This window comes from Nipponia nippon, unplaced genomic scaffold (assembly GCF_047370975.1).
Source record: "Nipponia nippon isolate SJK-2023a ecotype South Korea unplaced genomic scaffold, ASM4737097v1 scaffold_7, whole genome shotgun sequence".
In the NCBI taxonomy this organism is placed as follows: Eukaryota; Metazoa; Chordata; class Aves; order Pelecaniformes; family Threskiornithidae; genus Nipponia; species Nipponia nippon.
The window spans coordinates 54102493-54116901 of NW_028262391.1; the positions used below are offsets into that span (position 1 = coordinate 54102493).

General features: G+C 60.6%; 2 protein-coding genes across 9 annotated transcripts; both read right to left on the bottom strand.

Annotated features, from left to right (window-relative positions):
- Positions 1 to 933: 933 nt before the first annotated feature.
- Positions 934 to 5793, bottom strand: DHODH (dihydroorotate dehydrogenase (quinone)). 3 transcript variants are annotated; one of them, XM_087740918.1, is made up of 9 exons: positions 5210 to 5242; positions 4468 to 4671; positions 3942 to 4141; positions 3640 to 3722; positions 2933 to 3120; positions 2368 to 2481; positions 1904 to 2057; positions 1671 to 1830; positions 934 to 1517 (listed from the first exon to the last, which is right to left on the bottom strand). In XM_087740918.1, exons 1-9 carry the CDS (start codon positions 5225 to 5227, stop codon positions 1391 to 1393), a joined length of 1248 nt encoding a protein of 415 aa, XP_087597044.1. In that variant the 5' UTR covers positions 5228 to 5242; the 3' UTR covers positions 934 to 1390. The 3 variants fall into 3 exon arrangements, with proteins under 3 accessions (XP_087597044.1, XP_087597045.1, XP_087597046.1); XM_087740919.1 differs by having other exon boundaries at positions 934 to 1524; XM_087740920.1 differs by lacking the exon at positions 4468 to 4671 and having other exon boundaries at positions 5210 to 5793.
- Positions 5794 to 6115: 322 nt separating this feature from the next.
- Positions 6116 to 14409, bottom strand: IST1 (IST1 factor associated with ESCRT-III). 6 transcript variants are annotated; one of them, XM_087740945.1, is made up of 11 exons: positions 14270 to 14402; positions 13881 to 13957; positions 12819 to 12918; positions 11970 to 12150; positions 11644 to 11731; positions 11240 to 11323; positions 10714 to 10824; positions 10123 to 10329; positions 8911 to 9003; positions 7659 to 7704; positions 6116 to 6477 (listed from the first exon to the last, which is right to left on the bottom strand). In XM_087740945.1, the coding sequence occupies exons 3-11, from the start codon at positions 12904 to 12906 to the stop codon at positions 6278 to 6280; spliced, it is 1098 nt and encodes a 365-aa protein (XP_087597071.1). In that variant the 5' UTR covers positions 12907 to 12918; positions 13881 to 13957; positions 14270 to 14402; the 3' UTR covers positions 6116 to 6277. The 6 variants fall into 6 exon arrangements, with proteins under 6 accessions (XP_087597071.1, XP_087597069.1, XP_087597072.1 ...); XM_087740943.1 differs by lacking the exon at positions 13881 to 13957 and having other exon boundaries at positions 14270 to 14409; XM_087740946.1 differs by lacking the exon at positions 13881 to 13957 and having other exon boundaries at positions 12819 to 12990; positions 14270 to 14409.

Consider the following 14409-nt stretch of genomic DNA (forward strand, 5'->3'; position numbering starts at 1 on the left):
GAGCGCAGCCCACGCACCGGGCGACAGCGGCACAGGGCCATGCTCGAGGCCAACGCCGCCAGTGACTGCTGTGGCAGTGCAAGGCACTGAATGTCTCCGAGCCACAGTTGTGAATCAGCTGCAGAGCACAAGAGTGCCGTGGGACACAGTGAAACTCAAGCTCACGCTCCCACAGGCGCGACAGCCGCCTTCAGACTGGGAGAGCAGGCGCCTCCCAGGCCCTCTCCAGAGGAAGCACATCAAAACCTTGGCCAATGGACCAGGCCACCTCCCTGTTAGAGCAGCTATAAGCACCACCTGTCCGAAGCAGAGACTCTAGGACACAGAGAAGCTGGTGCAGAAGGCTGCAGAAGCGGGAGAGCAGGTTGGTGACAGCCCTGATGCGAGCCGAGGGCCACTGAGAGCGGGGTCAGCAGTCCTGCTCCTCCTGTAAACAGGTTTAGTGAAATGCTGTGATGCAATCCTGCGCTACAGGGTGGATTGCGAGAGGCTGCAGAGGGAACACGGTGTCCAGGTCAAGCCGTGTTGCTCAAGAAAGGCCTGAGACGACCGCAGGGAGGCCAGGGTAAAGCAGCAGCCAACGCCAGAGGCGCCAAAGACAAAACCGGCAGCCTCCAGAAGCGCGAACAAACAGGGCTTTTCTGTAACAAGTGATGGCATAACCACAGCTGCCTCCAAACATCCACATACAGGCAACGAAGGGAAGAAACGGTGCCCAGCACCTCCCAAGGGCCCAGCCTCAGGCAGAGGTCTCTGCAAGGGGAGCCCTGGTGAGCTTTGCAGGGATCCCTCCCAGAGCCCACTACCCTGCAGCTTCTACCACCAGGAAAAAATGCGCTGACCGGGAACAACGCAAAGAGCTGATCCCGCTCGGCTGAGTCGTCAGGCTGCGTCCCTCCGCCCCAAGGGGTGTTCCCAGAGCAGCACACAGGACCAGGTGAGCCAGACATTTATTGACACTCGGGCAGGACCCAGGGCGTGCAGGTTTCTTACGGGACTGCATGCAGAGGGGAGGAGGGCAGGGAGGGCAGAGCCTCCTGCGGAGGCTGCAGCGCAGGAGGACAGGGCACCAGCCAGACCAGGCAGCAGGGGCTGCGGGGTCCCTGGCAGAAGGGACACCCAATACACTGCTTGGCCCCCGGCTCTGGGCAGCAACACCAGGGAAGGTGTGCCCTCCACGGGGAAGCGCTGCAGCAGGAGCCAGGGCACGGGACTGCCTACAGCCTGCAGGGCTGTCCCCTGAGCGGCCTTCCTCACCGCCCAGCAGAGCCTCACCTTGCACTGCTTTCCGCTGAGGAGCCCAACCCACAGGAAAGCCAAAATATGCCCCTGGACAGGGGCACCGGTGTGGAGGCTCCCTCCCCTGCTCCCCACCAGTGCAGCCCGAGTGTCACCCATCACTGATCCTTCTCAGGCCTGTCCCTGCTTGGCCACAGCTCCTCCCGGCTAGACCGTTGTTCTGCAGCATGTCAGCAACGGTGATCTGCTCCAACCGCCTCCATGACGTTCTTGAAGCCCTGCTCCCTAACCAGGGACAGCGTCTGATGGCTGGGCCGACCTGGCACTGCAGCTCGGCACCACGGTACCACCGCTTGTGCACCAGCACGCGGCTGCCCAGAGCCACCCCAGACCCAGGGGCTCTCTGGGGAGGTGCCTGGCCCCTCACTCACCTCAGCAGCTCCTCCAGTTCCCGCTTCACTGCCCCCACCACCGGCGGCCCGTGGTACACAAGTGCCGTGTACATCTGCACAAGTGAGGCTCCAGCGCGGATCTTCTCCAGGGCATCGCGCCCGCTGCTCACCCCACCCACCCCGATGATGGGCACGCGGCCTGCGGGCAGGTGCAGGGTCAGGACAGCACGGGCGATGCCAGCGCACGCCCCCAAGCCCTGCTCTGCCCCTACCTCGGGTGAGGGAGTACATCTCCCTGATGGTCCGCGTGGAGAGCTCCCGCAGGGGCTTCCCGCTGAGGCCCCCGGGCTCTGCGCGCTGCCTGCTCTGTAGGCTGCTGGGGCGGCTCACGGTGGTGTTGCTGACAATCAGCCCGTCCACACCTAGCTGAGGGGGGCAGCAGCAGGAGGACGCAGCTGCCATGACCAGCCCCCAACTCTCATCCCCAGGCTGCCAGGCCAGGACCCGCCAGCAAGTGCCCCTGCCACATGCCCGGGGACAAAGCAGCTGCCCCTCGCTGCCTGGACTGTCCCCAAGGCCTGGGTGACACACACAGGCCCTCACGGACTCAGAGCTACCCAGGACACCATCCCTATGGCAGCCAGAGAGCTGCAGGGCCGCCTGTCCCTTCAGAGAGGTGACTTGCCACGAGCACCCCAGCCCACTCCTCACCAGCCTCCCCTTCCCACCTCCTCACCTCGCAGATGACGCTAGCGATGTCCTGCTTGTCCTGCGCCGTGAGGTCAGGGGCAATCTTCACCAGCACGGCTGGCTTGCGCCCGCAGGGCAGCGTGTCCCTCTCCGCCAGCACCTGCAGTGGGGCGCGCGGGGACACAGAGCAGCGCGTGGTGGGGAAACCTCCCGCCCCAGACCTCCAGCACCCACCGCCACAGGCAGCACAGGGGCAGGCCCTGCTCTCCCCACATGGCGCTGCCGATGAGACGGGCACCCCTGGGGCACAGGACCACAGTGAGGCCCGATGCCGTGGGGTGGGTGGCTCGCCGCCCCCTTGCAGGAGCGGAGCGGAGGGCAATGCCTCACTGCTCACACACCTGTTGCTGGAGTACAGCACCCTGGTGAACCCCGTGCCAGCAGCTGAGCAGGGGACAACCTGGTGGCTCTGCACACCACTCCGGGGAGCCACCGCGCTCCTCCCTGTGCTGGAGCAAACCCACTGGTTGGAGCAGAGCAGGCGCTGCCAGGGGACAGGATGGATCCAGTGCTTGCAGCTGTGGTCCAGGATGGCTGTGAGGGTCACCCACCTTGGTCAGCAGGTCCCGCAGCTCAGCCTTGCCCTGCAGGTCCCGCAGCCCTGGGGTGTTCGGGCTGGACACGTTCACAACCAGGTAGTCAGCCAAAGGGCCCAGCGTCCGGACCCCAGCCGCGTAGTCAGCCGCAGCATCGGTAGAGCTCTTGTTCTTGCCCAGGTTGACTCCAAGGGGCATCCCCGCTGGAACACAGATGCGGCTGAACCAGGGCAGCGGGACCAAGCAGTGCCCAGGGGCCAGAGCACCTGACAAGGGAGGCCCCAGGACCAGCTAAAATCAAGATGGGATAAGCAGTCCGCGTGTTTCACGGGGATGGGCCTGGGCCTGTCTTGCAGCCACAGCAGCATCACCACAGCCGCCCCGGCCAGCACCTCCCAGCACCACAGCCTCCAGCCCGGCCACCCGGCGGAGGCTGCCCTTGGGGACTGCCCAGCTCTCAGCAGACACGTCCTGCCCAAAGCAGCAAGTGGAGCCTCTATCGCAGAGAAAACAGCAGGAGAAAGGTGCCTGGTGACAGCCCTAAGGGGGAGAGGCTACAGCCCCCAAGACGGTTCCTGCTGTTTGAACGCACCTTGCTCTGGCCAGGGCCCTCCCGTACCTGGACGCTGGTGTTACACACCTTTCCTGGCCTATAGCTACCTGGGAGACCCCCAAACCCACCCTGCAGACCCCAAGAACAAAGGCTCATAAGCTTGTCTCACCACCAGTGAGCCTGAGCTGCGTCTCCTGGCGGGCCCGCAGCCTGCGCTCCACCGCAGCGTGGCCGTGGCTGTTGAATCCATACCTGCACCAGAACAGACGAGGTTCAGGACTGGGCTGGCGTCCACAAGCCCTCAGCAGGGCACAGGAGAAACAGGAGGGAGACAGATGGTCTCTGCAGCTCTGCTCAGCACATCCAACCCAAGAGCCACCGCAGCACAGAGCGGGGGCCACCCAAGCGAACGCCCTCCCTCCGGGGGGGCAGCCTGCAGGACACCGTGGAGCGGCCGCCCTCGGGTCCCACCTGTTAATGACCGCCTCGTCCTCCGCCAGCCGGAAGACCCTGGGTCTGGGGTTCCCCTCCTGGGGCTGGGGCGTCACCGTCCCTACTTCCACAAAGCCAAACCCCATCTTGTACAGCCCGTCCACAGCCTCGCCCTGTTTGTCGAAGCCAGCTGCCAGGCCCACCGGGTTGCGGAACCGCTGCCCGAGGACTCGCACCTCCTGCGGGGCAGGGTCACACGCTGAAGCCGGGAGCCAGGAGGGCCAGAGCCCACCGACACCGGGAGCAGCCCCCTCCCCTCCCGCTGCCCCGCAGGGCCTCCTCATCAGGTGCCTGCCCCGGGGCCCCACGGCTCCTGCTGGGCCATCTCCCGGACCCCGGGCCGCCCCGGGAGCCCGGCCGGGCCCCTCCGCCGGCGGGCAGAGCTCATCGCCCCCACGGGCCGCGGCACGACCGGCGTCACCCCGGGCCCCGCTTCCCGCCGCCCCCGGCCGTCCCCCCCGCCCCGGCCCCTGAACGCCCCCGGCCGCCCCCGCCAGAGCCGCACCAGCGCCGGGCCGTCGGGACGGGCGGGGGGCAGCAGCCCGAAGGCGGCGGCGCGCAGGGCCAGGCCGTGGGCGGCCTCGGGGGGAAGAGCGCGGAGCGCGGGCATCACCGCCGCCGCGTAGAGCCGCTCGTCGCCCGCCGCCAGCGCCGAGCCCAGCAGCAGCCCGCAGCCGCCCAGCGCCGCCGCCAGCGCCCGCAGCCGGCCCTGCGCCAGGGGGTCAGCACCGCGCCCGCACCCCCCCCCCGCCCCGGTGCTGCCCGCCCCGGCCCCAGCCAAGCCCGCCCGCCCCCCGCCCCGGCACCGGCACCCCGCCCCGGCCCCAGCCAAGCCCGCCCGCCCCCCGCCCCGGCACCGGCACCCCGCCCCGTTACTCCGCCCCCCCACCCCGGCACCGGCACCCCGCCCTGTTACCCCGCCCCCCATCCCGGCACCCCACACCGCCCGCCCCCCACCCCGGCACCGGCACCCCGCCCCGTTGCCCCGTCCCCCATCCCGGCACCGGCACCCCGCCCCGTTACCCCGCCCCCCACCCCGGCACCCCACACCGCCCGCCCCCCACCCCGGCACCGCCCCCCGCCCCCCATCCCGGCACCGGCACCCCGCCCCCCATCCCGGCACCCCACACCGCCCGCCCCGTTAATCCGCACCCCCTCCCGCCCCCTGCCCCGGTGCTGCCCGCCCCGCCCGCCCCCCATCCCGGCCCCGGCTCCGCCCGCCCCCCCGGTGCCCGCCGGCCGCTCACGCGCAGCGGCGCCGCCATCTGCTCAGCCCGACACGTGGCGGGGCACTTCCGGGAGCCCGCCCAGCCAATGGGGGCGCAGCGGGACTCGGGGCGGTGCCATCGGGGGCGGGGCCTGGAGCGGCCCCGCCCTGTCCCCACCCACGAGGGGGCGGGACCGCCGCCCCCGGCGCTGAGGAACCGGACGCTGCCGCTCGCAGCCCCGGCGTTACCGGGAACCAGCGCCGGGCACCAACCCCCCAGGCGCCACGGAGGAGCCGCGCACGTACGGGCACCGCGCTCCAGCCGCCGCCCGCGGAACGGGCTGCCCTCGCCTGGGGCCAGCGCGGCTACCGGCAGCGGGGCTGCGGCTGCACGCACGCCAGCCGCCCTCGACCGCAGCTCGCCGCAGGCGTCCGGCGAGGAAGGAGCCGAGGGGGAAAGCGCTGCCTCCCGCGAGCAGGGACCGGAGCCCCGCCGAAGGCCAGGGAGGGCTCCCGGGGGAGCGAAGGAGAGCGGGCAAACGGCACCGATACACCTGGAGGCGGGGGAAGCGCCAGCCTGCGGCCCAGCCCCGGGGCCGTGCCGCGTCTCCTCGCCCCCGCAGTCCCTGCCTCCGCCCCAACTAGTCAGAACTCTTACCAAAGGGAATTAGACGCCCTCCCCATCCAGGCCATCGAGCAGAGAGGGGCGGCTTGTGGGCGACGCTGCCCCCGAGACCCCCGGGGAGAGGAGAAAGCCCCGTCACGTCTCAGCCCTCACCTCCCCTCTCCGCGGGAGGGAGCGCAGAGCCGCTGCGGAGGCGGCCAGTCGCGGCACCCAGAACGTCACACACCGCTTTCCTGCACAGCCACCCGGACCGACGGGGCCGTTCCCTGCTCCACCTCACAAGATTCCCCACAGTTCACCTCCTGGAGCAACAAAGACTGGTAAAGAGCAGAATTTGGTTTAAGGTCAGCGGGAAGAGAGCTCAAAAAGAAGAGCGCGTTAGTTTGAGGTTAATAGAGGAAACCAGTTTCAAGGGGAGTCCGTCTCAGAGAAGTGGCTGTCAGAGCTCCTGCCCCTCACGCAGGAGTTACAGCCCAGTCAGTTTTAGGTTTTCTTCTTTAGCTCCTCAAATCTCCGAGAAAGATCATCAAAGTCAATGTCCTCAGAGGCAGAGGAGTTGGCGCCGGCAGAAGCTGTCGGCAGTGTATCTGGCACAGACGGTAATTCAGGCAGCACAAAGTTATCCAAGGTGTTAGGAGCTCCAGCTTTTGGGTTAGGAGAAGGTTCTGACTTGGGCCCGGGCCCTGTTTAGAAGAAGAGAAATTTCATTTCACCTCACCATCATCACACTCTCACCAGGCCAAACAGAGCCACACAAAGAAAGGTCGTTCTACCAAAAAGCTGTACCAATGTGTTTTTCTGAACAGGAGCAGTGCCCACGCACTTCCAGCTGCGCGTAGACTCAACGGGGAACAGCACAAGGTTTCAGTTTATGTGGCCGCAAGGGGCTGCAGCCATGGCAGATCTACGATGGGCGACCCTATCCTACGGCTGCACCAGACAGCAGGAGACCCCCCTCCACCGCCCGCGGCCAGCTGCCGGCGGGCTGAAGCTCCCACACGCCTGTGCTGGGTGGACTGCCTCCTGGGGATTCAGCGTCCTGGGTCTCTCCGTTGCAACACCTCCTAAAGACACGCGCAGGCATCACCCAGCTGTCCAACTGAAGCATGCAGCCAGATCCAGCACACCCATAGGCCCATCTTCTTCAGCACGCGTCACCGACGCTCCCCAGAGGACTCCATTAGATCCTCTGGGCAGAAATCCTTGCTGGAGCTGGCAAGGGTCTACTTACTCTTAAAACCCTCTCCGCCCTTATCAAGCACTAGAGATAACAAGTGCGTTCAAAACACAGAGCAGAATCACACTGTACAAAGCAGGAGAATTTTCTTATGATCCAATCGCGATGCATGAAGCATCTCCTAAGCCTTCAGGGAGACGGACCAAGGGACAACAGCTCTCTCTACAAGTCCTGCTCTGCTGTATGCAACCTCAACACTGACATAAATGCAAACCTATCTACCCTCTTAGAGCTTACTTCTCTCATCCTGTTCCTGCAGAACAATATTTACGCTGTGTAAAAATATATTACTGCTTGGAGCTGTTGCTTTCTCATTTTATCCTGCAATGCCCTATACTTGGCCTGACGAGACAGCTTAGGCTGGAGACCCAGTACGGACTCCGAAGTCAAACTCCAGTTCTTGAATTTCCCAGTGCAAGTCTGGATCCTCCCTGTTTTGAGAGGATACTCTCCATTTCTGTCAGAGTCCTCTCCAAACTCAAATCCTGCTCTCAAGATGCATCGAGATCTACACGTTGTTCGTTGTTCCCTATATATAGAAAGCTTCCTCCCAGGGACGCTGGGATCCCAAGCTAACCACAGCCCCTAACGCCACCCTAGGTTTCCCGTACCCCTTGCCATACTCACCGGCCACCGGCGCAGAAGCATCCTTGTCAGCGTTCGGTCCGTCAATCTGGAAAAGACACCCAGTTACTACAGCTCTCTCCTACCAGGCAGAGTCACATAGGTGCGCAGGCACTGCCCGTGGGCAACAGCAGCCACACCCCTGCAGAGCAGGGCAGGCCCCACCCCTCCCCAAGGGACAGCCCTGCCCTCCAGCGCACTCGGAAGAATCTGCCTCTCTTCCCAAGAAAAGGAGGCAGTGCTTCCATTTTCCTCTCCCGCCCTGTCAATCAGAGCAGCTTCACTGGCCACATTCTGGAACTGGACAAACAGAGCCTATCCACTAGGAGGTCTAAAATGTTTATCAAGGACATAAGTGGGAGAAGACTGCCCTCTCCATCCACATCATCACAGCGACCGCTTCCTTTCTTTAGTAAGCAACAGATAGGTCCTTGTAACCAGTAGCAAGGTACAAAATGACCCCATCTCAGGTCTCAGTCTGGTTGGGACAAAGGCCCGCGGCATGGTCAGTTGTGCTGGTGTACCTCCTGGTTCCCCGTGGGCTGCAGCCAGTGCCATCTATCTCTACCCAGCTAACAACTGCTGCATCTGTGCCGGCATCTCCTGGACTCGAAGGCTGCTGTGCAGCCAGTGCAAGGTGTTAGCACACACAGGTGCTTGGCTACACTCAGCCCTACTCAGGATACTGCAAAAACAAGGAGCATGTCACCAAAAGCAAAATGAGAGGCATGATCACAAACTGCAGCAACAAAAACAGACAAGCATAGAAAGAGAAGACTCCAGCCTCTCCTTTGTTGTCCCCAAAGACTGAGAAAAGTCTGGGAAAGGAAGAGTGTTTAAACATACATCATCTGGGTCAGCCAAAATTTTCATCCAGGCTAACTATGAACTAGTTCAAAAGCCATAATTAAACAGACTGAAGGTGATAAACCCTTTACGTTGCAAAAAAACAGAATTTGTGGACTCTACTTGTTAACTGTTTATCACCACTCTAACAATGCAGGAAAACAGATCTTGGCTTTCCTTTGCAGCCAAAATACACAGCGGAACGAGGAACTTCTCACAAGTCATTCTCCCATCACATGCGCTCAGTGATTCACCACACCCATAAGCAATGCCAAGCACCACCCCGAAAGCTCCAAAGGTTGACAGGAACGTGCTTAATGAACATTTGCCTTTTCCGTGGCTACCACTGCACTCAAAAGAGTGAGGTTCCCTCTGCTGCCTACAACGGTGATTCAGCTCAGGCACTTACAGACTCGTATGTTGGTGGGGCTGCTGGAATTGGTGGTGGGTGGATGTTAGTGAAAGGCTGGTAGGTCCCCACTGGTAGGCCACTGAAGTTCTCCTGTACAGAGAGATTACAGTCACACACCAGACCACTCACCTGGGAGAGCGACCATGGGACACGATACACCTACAGCTGCTACGGGAGTCAGAGAAAGTAGTAGTCTAAGATCAATGCAGGCAAGCATCCAATCTGATAAGAGTTTATACTTACTAGGAAAGGATTCTCAAGTACTAAGTCAGATGTAGTCACCTGGAGCAACCAGACCCAGCTAACAGGACTGTGGGCTGTTCTAAAGAACCAGCACGACTAAACACGTCATCTTTCAAGGCATTAGAAGTACCAGGACAAAAAAGGTAACACCCTGCCTTAGGCACACCTGAGCCATCTCTCGCGAGTGCAGTACCACAAACCAGGAAGGAGGTCCCTGGCTCACTCGAGCCGTTGCTACCCTTACTTGTAACACAACAGCACCTCAAAGACCTAGACTTGGCACAAGTCCTCAGCATATTTATGCCTGGGCCTTCAGCCTGCTGCTGATACTTGGCCCAGATTTTCCACAAAAAACACTGCAGCGTGGCTGGGACCACATTAAGACTCCAAGCCATCCCACTGTTCTCCCACTCTCCAGTCTACACGGATATCCTGTAAATGACCGAATTCAGAGAACAGTGCTCTTTTCAGCTCCCACCTTCCACCCTCACAACAAATCGTCTCCACGAGCCATTGGCCTGGTCCCCTCCCCTTGCAGGTCTGAAGGCAGGGCACTTCTGCATTTTTCTGTGCTGTTTCCACCCCACAAAACTCACCTGATTTCCTTGACTGCATCTTGGCACACTACCAGCCTACCAACTTCAAAGTGCAGCTCCAACCCCTGGTCAAAAGCCTGACAGTCAGAAGACTGCCTCAGGAGTAAAGTCTGGACTCCTCTGTTCCCTGAAGGCAAAGAGGGCTGGCTGGAGAACAGGGGTAGGAACCTCCGCAGTCAACACGAAGCAACACGAAGCTTCAGCTGCACTGCCAACGATTTCCATCCCGTGCAGTCTCACGGCAACACAATGGCCTTCTGACACATCAAGCTATCACGTGCAGACACCTCCCAGTCAGCAGGCACAGGGCTAAGCACCACAATCGGAGTCTTCCACAGGAAAAGGGAATGCTCAAAACAAAGGCACTTACCGGTCCCTTTGGAGGTGGATAGGAGAAGGGCGGATTTGGTGTTGGCATGGGCATAGGCATCATCACTGGCATGGGTACGATTCCATCATGACCAACCAGTGGGGCTGTAAATCCACCACCTCCTCCCCCTCCATGGCCACCCTTCTTCACATCGTCTGTGAATCCCACATCAATCAGATCTGCCTCTCCGCCTGCAGGGGCTTCAGCCTGGAGAGGATGGAAGAATTCGGCTCACCAACACATCTCTATGCTGATCACAGCCCTCTGAACAGAGGTGCAGCATCTGTCACTGGACAACACGGACACAATGCAACACGGACACAACGCACAGCAACTGCACAGTGATATTAATGGGAATGAGAAAGGGAACCAGACTATAGCATGACTAACTACAGCCACGTGCCGCAGAGCTGTGGGAAGGAGCAGGGAACGTGCTACGTAAGGGCTGTCTAGAAGCTACCAAAGCACAATCACCACCGAGTTCGCTGCAATGCCACAGCCCTGTGCTCCGAAAGCCCACACAGCGCTAACAGGACATTTCAGCGACTGGAACACAGAAGGGAGCTCCAGACTCACGGGTGCCTCACTCACCATCACCACCGAGTCGGGCTCATAGGGCACGTTGTAGTTCTTGGCAATCTCGATAAGGTATTTCTCCACCAGGATCTTGGGCGGCGCCTCCACGCTCAGCTTGTGCATCAGCTGGAACACAAGGGTGCCGAGACACTCAGCAGGAGCGGGGCAGCGCGGCACAGCGGAGCTCTATCCCAGCCAGGGCCGCCTGCTGCGGGGAGCACAGTGCAGCCTTGGGGAGGCCTTTCCTCCCACTACGGCACTGCTGCAGAGGAGGCCGCTGGCAACCTCGGGCCAGGGCTCCACGTGCTCTGCTCCTCTCCATCCACAGCCAGCACAGCAGGGCCCCGCCTGCCAGCGACCTCAGCACTATGCTCCCATGCTCCAAAGCAGGCAGGCCCCCAGCAGCACAGCTGGCCCACCCTACTCTGCAGTGAGCCACAGGCATCAGCCACTAGCCACAGGAAAAAAGGGCAGAAAGGCACAGCAGGCATGTCTGCTCTGCCAGCTCCAGCCAGCTGCAGCTGTCCCACCAGTTCGTTACCCTGTCATTGACTGTCCCAATCTGGTTTGTCCGGCATAGCTTCCCGTACTCCTTGCTGTACTTGGCACACAGCTGGTCAGCAACCTGCAGCAGAAGAGAAACTCTGGGAATGTGCACATCCTTGCTTTCCCCAACCACACAGTGCACATCTGCTGCAGCCCCTACAGCTGCCCACCTCCCCTGCCCCAGACCACCCTCATTTCTGCCACTGAGTGCCCCAGCTGAGCAGCCTTAGCCATCCCCGATGCTCCAGGGACACCTATACTGGTGTCTCCATCTGCAGAGCCCATAAAAACATGTCCTCTGCCTTAATGACACAGAGTCCCGGACAAAGGCTTCTACCAGCTTTTGGCAGCATCACCCCCACCCTGCACACATAACACCCCTCAAACAACCCTACTCACAATCTTCAACTCAGCCACTTCTGACTGGAGTCGTGGTGCAGCCCAGATCAGTGTAGATACTGCTTCTGCCAGGCCAGAGTCCAGCTCCCTAAGGAGAACAGAAGACAATCCTATCTCCACACCAAGCACCTAGTCTTTGCTGCCCATCCTCCATGCTGGGCTCCAGAATCTTCCCTGCGTGGGGAAGAAAAGGTCTCTGGAGGCCCGAGGACACTGAGACAAACAGGTGCCCTTCTGTATCCCAGGCCTGCCCCCAGCAGTACCCCTCCCTGGGCCCAGGGGGCTCGGACCCTCCCCCACAGCATACCCTCTCAGCCAGAGCTTACTTCATGGACTGAATCAAGCCAAAGCGGGCTAGCAGCAGATCGCAGTACAGCTCCAGGATCTCCATGGCCTCCACAAGGTAATCTTCACGGATGATGTGCTCCACACGAATCCTGGCACGCTCATCTTTTCCGGCTGCCAGATAATCTGCAATCTCCTTCCTTGCCTTCTGGGCCAACTCGGCTACAGCACATATCCCCAAGGCCAGTCACTGTGCTGGCAGGGGCTGCTGCCTCCATACCTGCCCACGGTCCCCACCATGCACAAAGCCATCATGAGCTTCTCTCCTTCATCGAGCCTCTGCAGTACAAGACACTGAGCCATGGCTTGGTAGAGCCCTTGTGCCTAGGTCCTAGCACACTAACTCACGGGAGAAAGGAGAGCGGGCTTTCAGCTGCTAGAAACACGCCTACACCTTCAACTTCCCTGCCAAGTCGATCAGAACCACGGGTCTTATCTGTGTCTGGGCAGGGCGGGACAGCACAGGTGGGAAGAGCCTCCCACAGCACCCAGGTAGTTCCCCACTATGCCGTGGGCACAGAAAGCCCAGGAAAGGCCCCCCAGGGCAAACTGGCACGTCCCTCCTCACACGGCCCACAGCCGCCACCCCACGCACACCGTAAATTGCACCCCGACACCTGCCAGGAAGGTGGACAGAGGCCACGTTGTGGCCAGCCTGCTCCTCTGGGTACTCGCACACTGGGGCGGACTGCAAGGCCTGGGTCCAGCAAGGAAGAGCAAAGGCTACTCCATACTCGGCCCATGAAAGTACCCTGGCTTGAGAAAAATCTCCTCAAGTCTCCTGAGCCCCAAAAGTATCCTGGGTCACACCTGCCCCCTCAAATACTCACTCTTCTTTTTCTCCAGCAGTTTGAGGCGATTGATGACAAGGCGCAGGTTGACTCGCAAGCGCTCAGCCTTGAACCCAGAGCCCAACATGATAAACACTTTCTGTGGGAGAACAGGAGAAGGTGATTGGAACCGGGAGCTGTTGGTCACGCCAGAAGGACACCAGTCACTGTTCTACTTGGGAGAAAAAAAACCCAAACAATTTCTCCAAACAAACAGGTACAGGCCTGCTATTCCTGAATCTGGTTATTTACAAATGACTGGACCTACAGCACTTATCATTCCCTTTCCCACTTTACAGCCCTGCACTTAACCGAGGCCAACAGGGAATAGAAACTTCCTGGATATTTCCATTCTGACAGACTGAATCTCGACCCCATTAACAGATGCAAGATCATCAAAAACTGGGACTACTCCATAAATAGGAACAGGCTTAGAAAACATACCCTAAAACAAGAAGGTAAAGGCCTGGGTCTATTTAATCTAGACAAGTGACAGTAGCCGCTGATGTGTATACCAGAGTACAGTCAAGTTTTAAGAATGTTAGACAAACATCTACCAGCAGCGGTCTAGGAAAATGTGATTGTGACTCAGTTCAGCAAGCTGAGCTTACTGAGATGGTATTTTGAGGTTCCGTTCAGGCCTAGATTTCTAAGAGGCACAAGTGGAAAAAACCCTCAGATTTCACAACAAACAGCATAGCTGTTAAAGGACATGCTTTCACGCCCTCACTTCAGAAGGTGAGGAAAGTAAACCAACAGTCTCAGCACGAGTTGCAATGTCTCTGTAAAAGTACTTGTTAAATAACTATTCTGATTAACAACAATCTGTTTTAACAGATTAGTTCAAAATACAGCCATCAAGTAGCAGCCGGCTCACCAGCCATTCTTTCACAACCACCCTTCTGTCATTCTAAAAAGTTTTGTTGCCCCCACTCCCCCGCATGAGGCTCTCAGCTACGCTGCCGCACAGAGGCTGATCCAGTTCTTCCTTCCCTGTGTCTTGCCTTGCCTTCCCATCCCTTCCTGTAGACGGGCTGCTACTCTGACCACACCGAAACTAACCTTGACTGTACAGCAATCCGCCTCTGGCTAGGGCGGGCTCCAGGTGCGCTAGTCAGCTGCCGAGACTCGCCGCATACCTGCCCAACGGCCAGGGTCAGTTCAGAGAAGCGCCCAGGCAGCGCAGGAGACCCTGGGTGAGCCCCACCGGCGCAGCTGCGCCCTGACGGGGCTGAGGGGAGAGACCCCTCTGCCTCCCCGCTGCCGTCCTCAGCGGGGTGGCGCCGAGGGGACGTCCCACAGCGCCGGCGGAGCAAGCCCCGGGCCTGCCCTCGGCCCCGCCAGCGGGCACTCGGGGCAAGGCATCTCCCTCGCTGCCAGCACCTTCTCGACCACCAAGCGCGCCCCACCGCCCCGAGCTCCGCCGCCGCCGCCGCCACAGCCCCACTCACCGGCCGCCCCTCCGCGCAGCCTTCAGGCACCCAAAATGGCGGACGCCCAGCCGCAGCACCTCACCGCGTGCGGAGGGATCCACGGAGCCGGCACTCCCACTCCTCACTCGGGGCACGACCGAGCTGGCGCGGCAGCTACG